This window comes from Lepidochelys kempii, chromosome 1, assembly GCF_965140265.1.
Source record: "Lepidochelys kempii isolate rLepKem1 chromosome 1, rLepKem1.hap2, whole genome shotgun sequence".
NCBI classification, from domain to species: domain Eukaryota; kingdom Metazoa; phylum Chordata; order Testudines; family Cheloniidae; genus Lepidochelys; species Lepidochelys kempii.
Genome location: NC_133256.1, coordinates 11,593,634 through 11,606,171, shown reverse-complemented (window position 1 = coordinate 11,606,171; position 12,538 = coordinate 11,593,634). Strand labels below are relative to the sequence as shown.

General features: G+C 54.7%; 1 protein-coding gene across 1 annotated transcript in view; it reads left to right on the top strand.

The window, feature by feature from the left end:
- Window positions 1–12,538, top strand: part of ARHGEF17 (Rho guanine nucleotide exchange factor 17) — a 238,479-nt gene that overhangs the window by 156,973 nt on the left and 68,968 nt on the right. The window contains exon 2 of the mRNA XM_073329132.1: window positions 1,696–1,773. Within this exon, the coding sequence (XP_073185233.1) occupies window positions 1,696–1,773 (78 nt within the window). The remainder of the gene's footprint in view (window positions 1–1,695; window positions 1,774–12,538) is intronic.

The window sequence follows — 12,538 nt, the reverse complement described above, 5'->3', positions numbered from 1 at the left end:
ACTGAGGCACAGAGAGGTGCAGTGACTGGCCCAAGGTCCTCCAGCAGATTTGGGAATAGAACCCAGGTCTCCAGGAGTCCCCGGCCAGTGTTCTGTCCACGAGGACATGCTGCCTCCCCTGTAAGAGCCTCTAGGTGTTTCCTGAGTGTAAAGAATAGTACGACAGTCTGAGGAGCTGGAGCGAGGGAGAGACGAGGGGGACCCCAAAGGAGAGTTTGGGTTGGAGCGTAGGAACGTAGGCCTGGAGGGACCTCAAGGGTTCAGTCCCCTGCTATCACAGGCATCCCCATCATATATTCCCATTCAGACACTTACCAAGCTCCATCTTACGTTAAGTGAGGTTTGTGGAGCAGTGGCTGTCCAGCTTTCGAAGGGAATAATCCTCTTTCCTGTATGATCCCTTCATCCCCCGCTGCTTGGCTGTCAGAGAACTGTTCCGTTGTGCAGAACACCAGAAAGGGCGCCCCAGAGCACAGCTTGAGGGGCGTCTCCACAGGGGAAAAGGCAGCGGGATTCAGTGAGAACCTGCGAGTGGGGCAGAAGGATAGACTCAAATCCCCAGACAACACCAAGACTGTAAGTCCGGGGGACTGAGTGGACAGTGGAGACGTTGCACTGGTTCAACTAACCCAGTTTGATTAAACCAGTGCAAATCTGTGTGTAGACAAAGCCTGAGAATTAATTAATTAACAAGCGTGAAACACTTTGAGATCCCAGATGGAGGGGTGCTATAGAAGTGAAACACAAACTCTCTGATTATTTCAGTTTAAACCACGCTTATTTTGCTGTAGGTACGCCCATGGCAGGATTTCACACTGAAATGGCATCAGTGCATATGGCTGCACAAGGCGTCAGGCAGTGTAGGAACAAGAGCTGTGGAAGGAATATTAACCCCCCATGCTTGGAGGAAGCTTTCCATGGGGCAGGGTACCCCATCATTGCCTGAGACAGGGCTTCTTCCACTGAAGCTGGTGATAGTCATGGTCAGAGATGGGCCCTTAGCTAGAGGGACCCTGGCTCTGATCCAGTCTGGCAGGCCCTGTGCTCCTGATCAGGCCCAGTAAGCATAGTCACGAGCTGGTAGGAGCTGCAACTGCTTCTCTTCTGCATTTAAAGGGCCAGTGAGGAGACAAGCATGCAAGGAGAGGTTCCTGGGTAAAGGAGGATCTTCCATGGAGACTAGGGGGTTGTGGAAAAGACTGCTTGAAGGGGAGGGACGTTTGCCAGCACCGGGTTTCTCCGGTTGTCGCCCTGGGGCTTGAGGCAGCTGGGTCTTTGTGCCAACACCATATTTCTGTCAGTAAGGGCTGAGCCAGGCTGTCTGTGTTCAGCAGCCTAGGCTGTGCTGCCCAGATGAAGCCAAAAATGGTGGGGTTTGGTGCCATCCTCTCGCCTCTAAACCAAGCATCCTGGGTGCAAGTGATGTGCCAGAGGGCCTGGCCTTCTGTGGGTTCAGGGGCCTTGGAGTGCCCCCAGCCTGCTGACCATCAGGCCTTTTCTCTCTCGCCGTCTCTGACTGCAAGGCCGGGTACTGGAAAAGAATAACATGGAGGAAGTTCTCCTGGACGGCTCCCAGGGGCTGGTTCGGCCGTGGCCCTCCGAGTTCCACCTTGCTTGTGGAACGGATGTGGCACGTGCGTAGCTCGGCCATGGCCATCACCTGGGTTCTCACCGTCTCTCTTTCCTTCCCCGCAGGACATGCGGAAACATGTCACCATGACGCTCCTGGATACTGAGCAGTCCTACGTGGAGTCCCTCCGCACCCTGATGCAGGTATCGTGCTGCCGAGGCTCGTGCAGAACGCCCCAGGGGAGGGGAGGGGAGGGGAGCGGGGGGTCGATGGCACAAGCCCATGGACTGCACGCAGATTGGAACCTGTGTCCCACATGGGACATGGAGGCTGGGACACAAGACCCATTCCAAAAAACACAGCTCCTTAGCGATCAGCAGTGGTGGGGCTTTTATCTTATGCAGATGTACATCCACTTGAGCAGTAGCTCTTAACCTGCGGGTGCGAGATGCCCTTTCTGGGGGTGGAGACACGCCAGATGTTTTTAGAAGGTAAATCATCGAAAACACAAATTAAACACAGGCACATAAGTACAACTATTTGTTTCATCAAACCTATGTATTTATTAACATTATACATTTTTTAACGATGACTGTAATATACAAACCAAAAACATATCTAGGTTTAAAGAACTGACCTACTTCACCGATTTTTGACAAGGGGTGCGAGAACATATTTTGAGAACCAAGGGGCGCAGGCTGCAGTAAAGGTTAAGAACCACTGGCCTCGAGTGTAGTGCTGCACCCAGACATGGCTCCGAAAGCAGGGTAGTGAGTGTGGGTACTGTCTGGTCTCTTTCCCTTTGCAAATGCTCCTGCTGTCTCACCTACCTTAAAAGAAGCTGGCAGGCCTCTCGCGAGACCAGGGTGGGCAAACGTTTTGGCCTGAGGGCCACATTGGGATTCCGAAACGGTATGGAGGGCCGGGTAGGGAAGGCTGTGCCTCCCCAAACAGCCAGGCCCCTGCCTCCTATCCGCCCCCTCCCACTTCACGCCCCCTGACTGCCCCCCCTCAGAACTCCCGACCCAGCCAACCCTCCCTGCTCCTTGTCCCCTGACTGCTCCCTCCCAGGACCCCCCGCCCCTAACCACCAGAGGCTAGCCTCCCCGCCGGGGGCTCAAGGGCCGGGCAGGACGGTCCCGTGGGCCATAGTTTGGCCACCTCTGTGCTAGACTGTGATTGTCAGTGTCTGTATCATTGTGCTGTAGTAGCGAGCACTGGGCCAGATCCTGCCTTCACATACAACTGAGGATGTCATTGGAATTGCATGGCTGGAATGTGGCCCTGAACTGGCCTCGGCGTTCGATGGGAGCCTATGGGAAGAGCAGAGCCCTGAGGTGCTGTGCTCACTGCGACCTGTGCTTCCCCCTTCCTGCCAGCATCCTCTCTGTCTTGTCTGGGGTTAGCTTTAGCCACTCAGCCTTCACGCAGGCCCTGAGAAAGCAGGGAGATGCTGCTGCTGCTTCCAGTGGGTGTAAAGGAGGCGCAGAGCTGGGAGCGGTCTGCCTGCTGCTCACACCTCGCTGCTCCCCTAGTGGCTCTGCCTAGATGTTGGATACCGGGGGGGAAGAGGCATGAACTTTGCCGGACGCCGCAGGCGACAGCTCTGGGATTGGAGCAAGAGGGGCCCAGAATGACCCTCTAAGTTCAGTCTGGGAGGAAGAACCTGAGCCGTTCCCCGCCACAGGCTCCTGGAGGTGGGACGGTACTTGGGGACCAGCAGTATGACACGCGGCAGAGAAGTCCAGCGGGACGAGTGGCTGTAGCTCCCTTTCCAAGGGACTGGAGGCGGCAATCCATCACAGCATCGGGTGCTGCCGCAGCCTGACTCAGAGGAATCAAGGATGCTCCAGCTGAGGCCCTGCCTCCTCAGACAATGGCTGGCGTTCTGCTCTTCAGAGGGGCTCTGGACTCCGGTCCCTTGGGATGGACGGGCAGCGTTTGGTGTTAGATGTCTCTACATGCAGACAGATTTCACCAGACCGGCAGGTGTTTAACTTTGCAGGGTCCGCCTCGGAATAACCCTGGACAGTGTTACATGACACTTCATTACGCTGATCTTCATTAACTGCTTGGAACAAAATGTGTATTCCCAGGCCCAGCTGCCCTCAGGGACCTTTGAATGAACACTGTAGGAAAAGGACTTTGAAAAGCTACCTCCCCTGGGGGTGACCCGGTGGGATGTGCAACGGCTGATATCCAGCTTCATATTCGTAAACTTCTGCTAAGCCATGACTTGTACCCACAGACCTGGGGAATGCAATGGCTTTAAGAAGTCACTCAGTCTGCTATAGCCAGCCAGCTGCAGCCAGGGTACAGACGTGGCCACAGGTGCAGACCCTGGTGCATTCACGTGTGGCCTGGGAGAAATCTCTCATGTAGCCTGTGATACAGAGAAAGGGACCTCTGGAGATTACCAGGATAAACCACCTCTGCTGGGGCCTGGATTCTCCCCAGGCTGCGGTGCAATATTAATGATGACAAAGTTAATCAAGGAACCCATGGAAGAGACATCTCCAGAGCAGGGACGATCTTGCGGCAGCATGGAGATGGACCAGATGTTAGTGTCCAGATAGTGTTGGTCTAGAAGTGAGCTGCTTGAGAAGCTCAGCCGGCAACTGTTAGTGCTAAAAGGGACCTGCACAAGGAGCAAATATTGGGTGTGTGCCCTTTTTAGTCTTCGTGAGGCATAAAAATGGCCCGAAAGGATGGGGGTTTTTTGGATAAGGGAATATTATTTTTAATCTTTGTTTCTAATAGAGTAGCACGTAGAGAATCAGGGTCTCATTGTGCTAGGTGCTGTACAAATATAGAGCAGGACAATTCCTGCTCCGAAGAGCTCAAACTAATCTAAGATAAGGGGCAGCGGCTGGCCTAACAGAGGCGGGAAAGGATGGTCCAGCGGCCGGGGTGCCTGCCTGGAACTTGGGTGTCCCAGGTTCAATCTCCAGCCCTGTCACAGGCATTCTGCATGACCTTGGGCAAGTCACTTAGGCTCTGTCTACACTACAGACCTTACAGTGGCACCGCTGCAGCTGCGCCGGTGTAAGGTCTCCCGCGTAGCCGCTCTTTGCCGATGGGGGCGAGCTCTCCTGCCGGCATAATTAAACCACCCAAAACGAGTGGCAGGAGAGCATCTCCCACCAACATAGGGCTGTCCACACCAGCGCTTTTGTCCAGAAAACGTATGTCAGTCAGGGGTGTGTTTTTTCACACCCCCAACCGACAAAAGTTTTACCCACAAAAGTGCTAGTGTAGACAAGACTCCTGCCTCTCAGTTCCCCATCTGTACAATGAGAAGAACAGCACTGGCCTACCTCAGAGGGCTGGGGTGAGAATAAATATTAAGGAGCGTGAGGCGCTCCTATACCACAGTGATGAGGGCCATATAAATAGATAGCCGCGATGAGGGACGCTGCACGAACAGCGTGTATTAACACAGTGCCAGCGGCTTTGTATCTCCCATCCCGTCCGTCCTCTCTCAGTCAATCGATGGGTGGACCCCTGAGGTCCTAGCTCCTTAGTGGGAGACCAGCAAAAGTCCTTCAGCTCCCAGAGAAAAATGAAGCAGGCAAAGTTGACTCCTATGCAGCGACACCAAGAATACAGGGACCGGCAGGCATGAAAGGCTGCTCCTTGCAGAGTGGTTTTTCTGTTGCTTGTTCAGCTACATCTTTGATTTATTTCTTTGTAAAAGAAAACCCTTTGGTCTAACCCAAGCCAGAAAGTCTCTGCTTTTCAGGGAATGGCCTTGGAGCCAGGGCGCACAGGAGCCAGGGGACAAAAAGCCCTGAGGCTTAGGAGAGAACAGCATGATGCAGAACATAAGCTCTTGGGAGAGAGCGCTAATGAACAAACGCTTCCCCTCGGATATCCCATGATGCCCAGGGAGCATTCCTACATTGTATCACTCCGCAGAGAGGAGGGTTGGAGTTCAGAGAGGAACAGGCTTTGTGGGGATGATTAACAGGCCTAGGAACTGTTCCCATCACAGCTGCTCCAGCCCATCAGGCTGTGACAAGGTGCTTTCCGTGGGGTCATGATGCTTAGAGCCAGGTGGCTGAGGCCAGGCAGTTAAATTTAGTAGGAGCATTTATTTCTCTTTCTCTGCTGTGATTGCCAGGCTGGATACAGGTACTTAGCTTAGGTGTGCACTCTCGAAACAGTTGTGTTCCCCCTTTGGATTTGTAGGGTGAAATCCTGGCCCCATTGAAGTCAGTGGACGTTTTGCTCTTGATTGCAAGGGAGCCAATATTTCACCGTTCGCAACAAAGAGGAAGTGTCTCTGCCAAGCTCTCGCACCTTTCACGTAATGTTAAAAAAATGAACTAAAATAACATCCATACCGCACGTAGTCTCATTGTGGTCTTCCTCCCCCCCAACCCCCAGATGTTCATTGTATTTGCATGTTGTCACTCATTAACCCTGTGGTAAGCTTGTAAGTTCTTCAGGGCCGGGATGGGTATGCACATCACCTAGCACAACGCGGTTCTGATCCCTGATTGGGACCTCTAGGCGTCACCGTCATCTGAACCATCATTTCATGACCGACCGCAGAGATCGAATCAACCATCTCCTACGGGCCCACAGTCACACCATTTCTTGTCCCATTGCGCCCCTTCCTGCTCAAATGCCCGGGCAAGTCGATGGGCCTTGCAACATACTCGGAAGGTCTCCAGATTCAGGCTGCTTCAGACCGAGCACTGGTGTCATTTCACCACCTAACAAGCACTCAGCAGGGGCAGCCCTGCCTAGAGAGCCTGGCAGCAGATGGCAAAGCAACGGACCGTGCGGGCAAAGGCCCCGTGCAAAAGAACCAGACTGCAACTTTCAGGCAAGATGCTGCTGCCCTGTGATCATGCGACACCAGCTGGCAGTGCCCCTGTCCCCCGCTGTGAAATCTCATGCCAAATGATGGACATGCCCCTTCAGTCAAACTGTGCCAATGTCACCTTCATGACGACTTCTGGTTGGTTCCCCCAGCCAACCAGCACCATCTCGCTTTTATCCAATGGGCCTTCAGCGAGCTAGCTGACATTCACACCTCAAGCACTGGGGAAGGTCATTGATGGCACAGGCTGGGTCGGATGAAGTACAGTCCATGCCTCCTCCTCCAAACAGCCCCCTAGGCACACTGAACGTGGGAGGTGCCTGGAGGAAAGCTCCACACACAGGAGCAATCACTCTCTGGGAGCTCTCAGATTTGTGCAGTAAGAATGAACCCGCTGGGGGGAACCCCGTCTGCTCCCATTGCAGCTCACAGGGGAGCCAACACCTCGTGAAGGCAGCTGATAGCTCCCACAGTCTCAGCATGGATGCCCAATGTCTGTCCCTCACCAGGAGTAGAGGTAGCAATTTTCACCCCTTAACCCTCCTTGCAAAGATCCTGGAAGGCTCAGTTAATGAATGTTTGAGAAGCTCTCTGAGATCATGGGTATTATCCTCGTTGTATAAATGGGGGAATGAGAGGTTAAGTGATTTGGCCAAGGTCAAACAGCAAAGCAGTGTCACAGCCAGGAATGAAACCCAGGAGTTCTGGCTGCCGGTCTCTTACTTTAACCCCTAAACGCACTCCATTTCCCCCTGTGTGTTAACTCAAACCCAGTGACTGTGGCAAATGAGAGATGGTAGTCTGAGACCGTTTGGTTTTAAAGTCAGTGGAACGTATTTCTGGGCAAGGTCCTAAATCCAAATGAAAAGTGTGTTCTCTGGCTAAGGGCTTATATCCTGAAGCTTGTCCCAGAATGTCTGAAAACAGCTTTATTCTAAACCCCTGAAAAAAGGGGGGGATTTCTCATGTTTCATGTCCCCTGTGCGGCATTAGAAGCCCCACGGCAGTCTAACTTTTAAATGAACTCTACATCGGTCCCATCTCCCTCTGAAGTGGAGAACTGTGCCAAAACTCTAAGACGTGTGAACTGCATGTCATCTAGTCATGTATACAAAGGGGAAATGTCACCGTGTCTGAGGCCAGCTGGCCGTTAAGTGAGTAGAAGCACCCAAGGTCGTCCTCATTCCACTGGGCTGTTTGGAATGCTCTGCCGGAACTGGCCTCCCTAAATAGGATCCTGGCCTTGGCGTGGCAGCGAGCAGGACAGCTCAGGTCACCCTGGACCTCTTGTTGCAAGCCCCGACTTTCAGTCACTCCTAACTTTCCAAAGACTTTAATCTCTGGAGCTGAAACATTCCAACTTGGGGATCTACACTGAGGCAAATGACCTGGAAAAAGTGGGGAAAGACCTGTTTTCTGCGGTCCCAGATAAGAGATTTGCCCAAGATCATACAGCAAACCTGTAGCAGTCCCACGTCTTTCGAGTCCTACTCCAGTGCCCTAACCATCTGGCTCAGCAGGGTCGCAGTTAGCATTATGTCTGGTAGTGAATTGTGTTTCCGTGGGAACTGTAATTCCTGAACCCTTTCACTGGGGCTGATGCAGGATGTGGATTTTGCGGCTTGGTCGCTTGAGCAATAAGGGCCCAGCTCTGTCCCCAGATACACAAACACAACTTCCTCTGACGTCAGTGAGCATCACCCACACACGTCCGAGAGCACTCCGGGGCAGCAGTGGTGGGAAAGAACCAACACAGAATACCATGGAAGAGAGGGCAGAATCCGTTCCAGGAGTCCTGATTGGGAAAGGCCCCTCAGTCCAGCCTCCTGCTTGGCACCTGCTCTCTTATAATGCAAAAATACGCCCGGTACCCAGTCTGTGGGCACGTAGGTGATGATTAAGCGGCACCAATGCTCCCACGTAATTTTTGTGCCTGCCTTATTAAATAATGATTTTAACTCACTGGCCAAACTCTTGGCCCCCTGCTCTGCTCGCTTTGCACCACGCCAGCAGAGCAAAGAGGACAGAAACAGGCTGGCGTAGAACCAGCCTGACGGGCTGCTAGCCACCCTCCCACAGCACCTCTGGTAGGGGGTGGGGAGGAGGCATTGCTGTAGCCTAAGGTCCCTGTAAACTGGGTGGCCGCGTGGCTGCCCAGCAGCCTGTTTAGCGCCGTGCAAACACTCAGTGAACCCGCCCGGAGCGGGGACCTGCCACAGCTGGGGGAGGGACACTCCTCCCCTCCCCCGGCCCCCAACCTGCCACAGGAGGGGAGCCCCTCCCCGGCCCCAACTCAGCCTGCAGCCCGGACCTGTCGCAGCTGGGGCGGGGCAGCCAGATTGGGCCCAGTCGCAGCCCGGGCCAGCCCCAGGTGCAGCCAGGGTGGCGTGGCCCAGACCCAGCAGCGGCCCAACCCCGGAGCGGTCCGGACCTGCTGGGGCTGGGGATGGACACCTGTCCTGCAGCCCCAGCCCCAGAGCTCCCATGGCGGGGAGAGGCACCTCTCCCCTCCCAGCCCAGGTGCTGCTGCGGGAAGAGAGCACTGGGGGGAGCCCTCTCTCCCCGCCTTAACCCTGGAGCACTCTCCTGCACCCCAAACCCCTCATCCCTGGCCCCACCCCAGAGCCTGCACCCCCAGCCGGGGCCTTCACACCCGTGCACCCCATGCCTCTGCCCCAGCTCTAAACCCCTCATCCCCGGCCCCACCCCAGATCTTGCACCCCCAGCTGGAGCCTTTACACCCCTGCACCCCATGCCTCTGCCCCAGCTCTGAGCCCCCTCCCACACTCGAACCCCTTGGCCCCACCCCCACCAGATGAATTTTGTTATGTGCACCAATATGAAGGTGGTGTGTCACATATCACCTCCATATTGGTGCTCATAACAAAATTCATTTCACACATGGGTGGGAAATATTAGCTGCATGGCCTGCGTTACTCTGGCTATACCCAGCATCCAGATGGCTCCCTGGGAGCTGAGAGCAGCTGCAAAAGTCTCAGAGCTTCTCTAAACCCTCTGGAGCTGGTGCAAAACTTGGGACCGGGAAACCACAGTCAATCCCCCACCTTCCTGCAGCTAGAGGACAGAGGGATGGCTCTGTGGTTAGGGCCAAGTACCACTGAACTGCGGAGTCAGTGGGCTGCTGGCTCGGGCCAATGCAGCACAAACTGATTTCCACGGTGCTGCAGTGATTTTGTGTCATATGAGTTTCCCCTCGGGGTGCCCTGCCTGCAAGCTGGAGCTCACACACGGGGCCGCCCATCCCTTTGGAGCTGCGTAATGAAGCAAGATTCCATCTCAGCAGCACCTGGGGGCCGTCATCCACCATGGAGAATAGGGAGTGGGCACTTGGTTGGCTTGAAGGACAGGTGGATAATAAGCATTTAGAGTCCTTGAATTCAGGCAGGGAAGTTCTTGGAAATGTGCTTGTCTTATTCATGTGTGCAGCCTGGCAAAGCACACCGCCCCCAGGAATGACTGGTGCAGGAGATGGAACATGTAATGAAGGAACAAGCTGTCCCCTCCCTCCACCCCGCACCTCTATTCCCACAAAGTGAATGAAAACGTCTTCCGTTCCAGCGCTGCCCATGGCTGAGTTTTGAGGTGGTGGGAGTGGAAACAGCTGAAGAGTCCTCCAGCTTCTTGCGTCTTTGGGGTTTGCAGGGCATGTCTGTCTGTCCAGCTAGCCATCAAGAGAGATAGGGCACTAGCCAGGGACTCAGGACGCCTGGCTTCTATTACTGACTGTCCCACTCACCGGCTGTGTGACCATCGGCAAGTCACTTGACTGCTCCGCGCCTCAGTTTCCCCTCTCACCACTTGTCTGTCCTTTAGGCTCTTAGAGCAGGGCCTGTCTCTCGCTCTGTGTACGTACAGCACCTAGCACACTGGAGCCCTGATCTCAGCTGGGACCTCGACAAACGCGACTCACCATCCTTACATTGGTACAGTCCACAAGCCCACATTTGGCTGTATTTCCATTGTGATTTCTTGGTGGCACTCAGTGAGGTGGAGAAGTGAATAACACGGGCCTGCCACTCCTTGCAGTTACACCAGTTTCTGGGTCGTCTGTACCGGAGCTGGAGGCCTGATTTCCAGCTCGGATGTGCACTCACTTGGATCGAGCACGCGGGCTAAAGCCAGAAGTGTAGCCATAGCAACACAGGTGGCAGGCTGGGCCAGTCACCTCAAGTACAGTTCCCCCTCCCCAGCCCACCCCAGCTCCCTGGATACTTGCTCTTACCCTGTACATCTCCATTGACTTTGGGGGCGTTATTGGTGATTTACAATGGTATACATGAGGCTCAAGTCTTGCTGGTGTCGGCTGACCGGCTGGCCACCTCTGTGAACGACAACTCTAACTCTGCAAAACGTGGATCTGGGTTTGAGTCTGGATTTCAAACCCGCCGCTAGGTTTGAGGGTGTGGCGATCCGGAGTTCTGGGTCGACTCGTCAGGGAGGTAGGCGAGGCTGTCGTCTTGAAGCGGGGATTGGGGTTCTGGTCTGGAATTCACAGTCCCCCTCCCCACAAAGGGTATGGGGGAGTTCAGATTTTTGAGGGGGTGATTTATTTGATGAGCACGGGTTGGGGGGAGGGATAGCTCAGTGGTTTCAGCATTGGCCTGCTAAACCCAGGGTTGTGAGTTCAATCCTTGAGGGGGCCATTTAGGGATCTGGGGCAAAAATTGGGGATTGGTCCTGCTTTGAGCAGGGGGTTGGACTAGATGACCTCCTGAGGTCCCTTCCAACCCTGATATTCTATGGTCTTCTATGATCTAATGTGCTCGGAGCTGTACAGCATGGAGAGTCAGTGTCCCCAGCCTCGAGGAGCTGCCCTCAGCCTGGCTCCCAAGGTGAGGAGCTGCGACAAGACCCAAGCATCAGATCCCCGCCTCCGTCTTTGCTCTCAGCACGTCCTCCACGCCCCACAATCCTCTCAGCTGACTGCCCCGCGCCTCCCACCCCGCCTCGCTCCTCCCACTGCCGGCTTTGAACTTCTGCCCTGCGGAACCATGAGCCAGGCATCCACCTCCTCTCCTTCCTGTCCTCCTCACGCCGATGGTCTGCTCACCTGCTGCTCCATCCATTGTCTTGTCCAGCTTAGGGCCTGATCCACAGCCCACACCAGTCAGTGGAAAGACTCCCGCAGATGTCAGTGCACTGTGATGCAGGCCTTAGTCCGTAAGGGACATTGACGCTGCAGTGTAAGCCCAGGGGTCGAACTCAAGCTCAGGCCTCATGCCCTTTCCGTCTACACACAAATCACACTAATCCAGGGTTCTGGGCCCCCTGGGGGTGAGGGTCTGAGCCTGTGTCAAGCAGGCACCCAGGGTTTAAGCCCTGTTGCTTTGTGGTGCAGACACAGCCCCAGTAGACTCATGCTCTGGGACTCCATCCAAAGTATCCCACAATCCCACGGGCCAAGTTTCTTTGTCCTCTGGACTGTCCAATCTGGTGGACAGTCAAGTTTTCCTACACTGCACCACCAACCCAGGGCTAGAAAGGCCACATTTCAGGAGAGCGCTAGGAAGTCTGGGAGATGGTTGGCTGGACTTGAGCCTGCGTACAGCAATGTGGACGCCGGAGCCCCGGTTTCAGGTCCAGGTTAGAAAATTCTTGACCTAGGGTTGACAGTCAGTGTAGATGCTCAAGCCCTGGGTTCTCTAACCCAGGGTCCACTGACTCCAGCTCCACTAAGCCTAGGCTTACATGCAGTGTAGACATACCCCAAGGCTGTGTGGATGGGGTAAGTGCCTTTACCCTGTAGGGCAGATCCTGAGAGCCGCTGAGGTCCAGGCTGCATCTCGCATTGACTACAAGGCTTTCTTGAATACCTACATCCCACTACCATGGATGTCAATGGCAAGACTTCCATGGACTTCAGCAGGGGCAGGGCCTCAGTCTGCCAAGTACCATGTGAGGGCCTGATCCTGTATGGTGCGGCGTGCCTTCAGCCCCCACTGATATCTCAGGATCAGGCCCTACATGTGCAGCACCAAGGGGCCATCAGAGTAGGCCATGGATGCTGGACTGCAGCACCTCCAGATGTACCAGGCAGGAGCAGCGCGCCGTGCAGCCATCCTAAACTCTCGCCAATTGGACTGTTGTAAACAGCACCACATTGATTCTGTCACTTC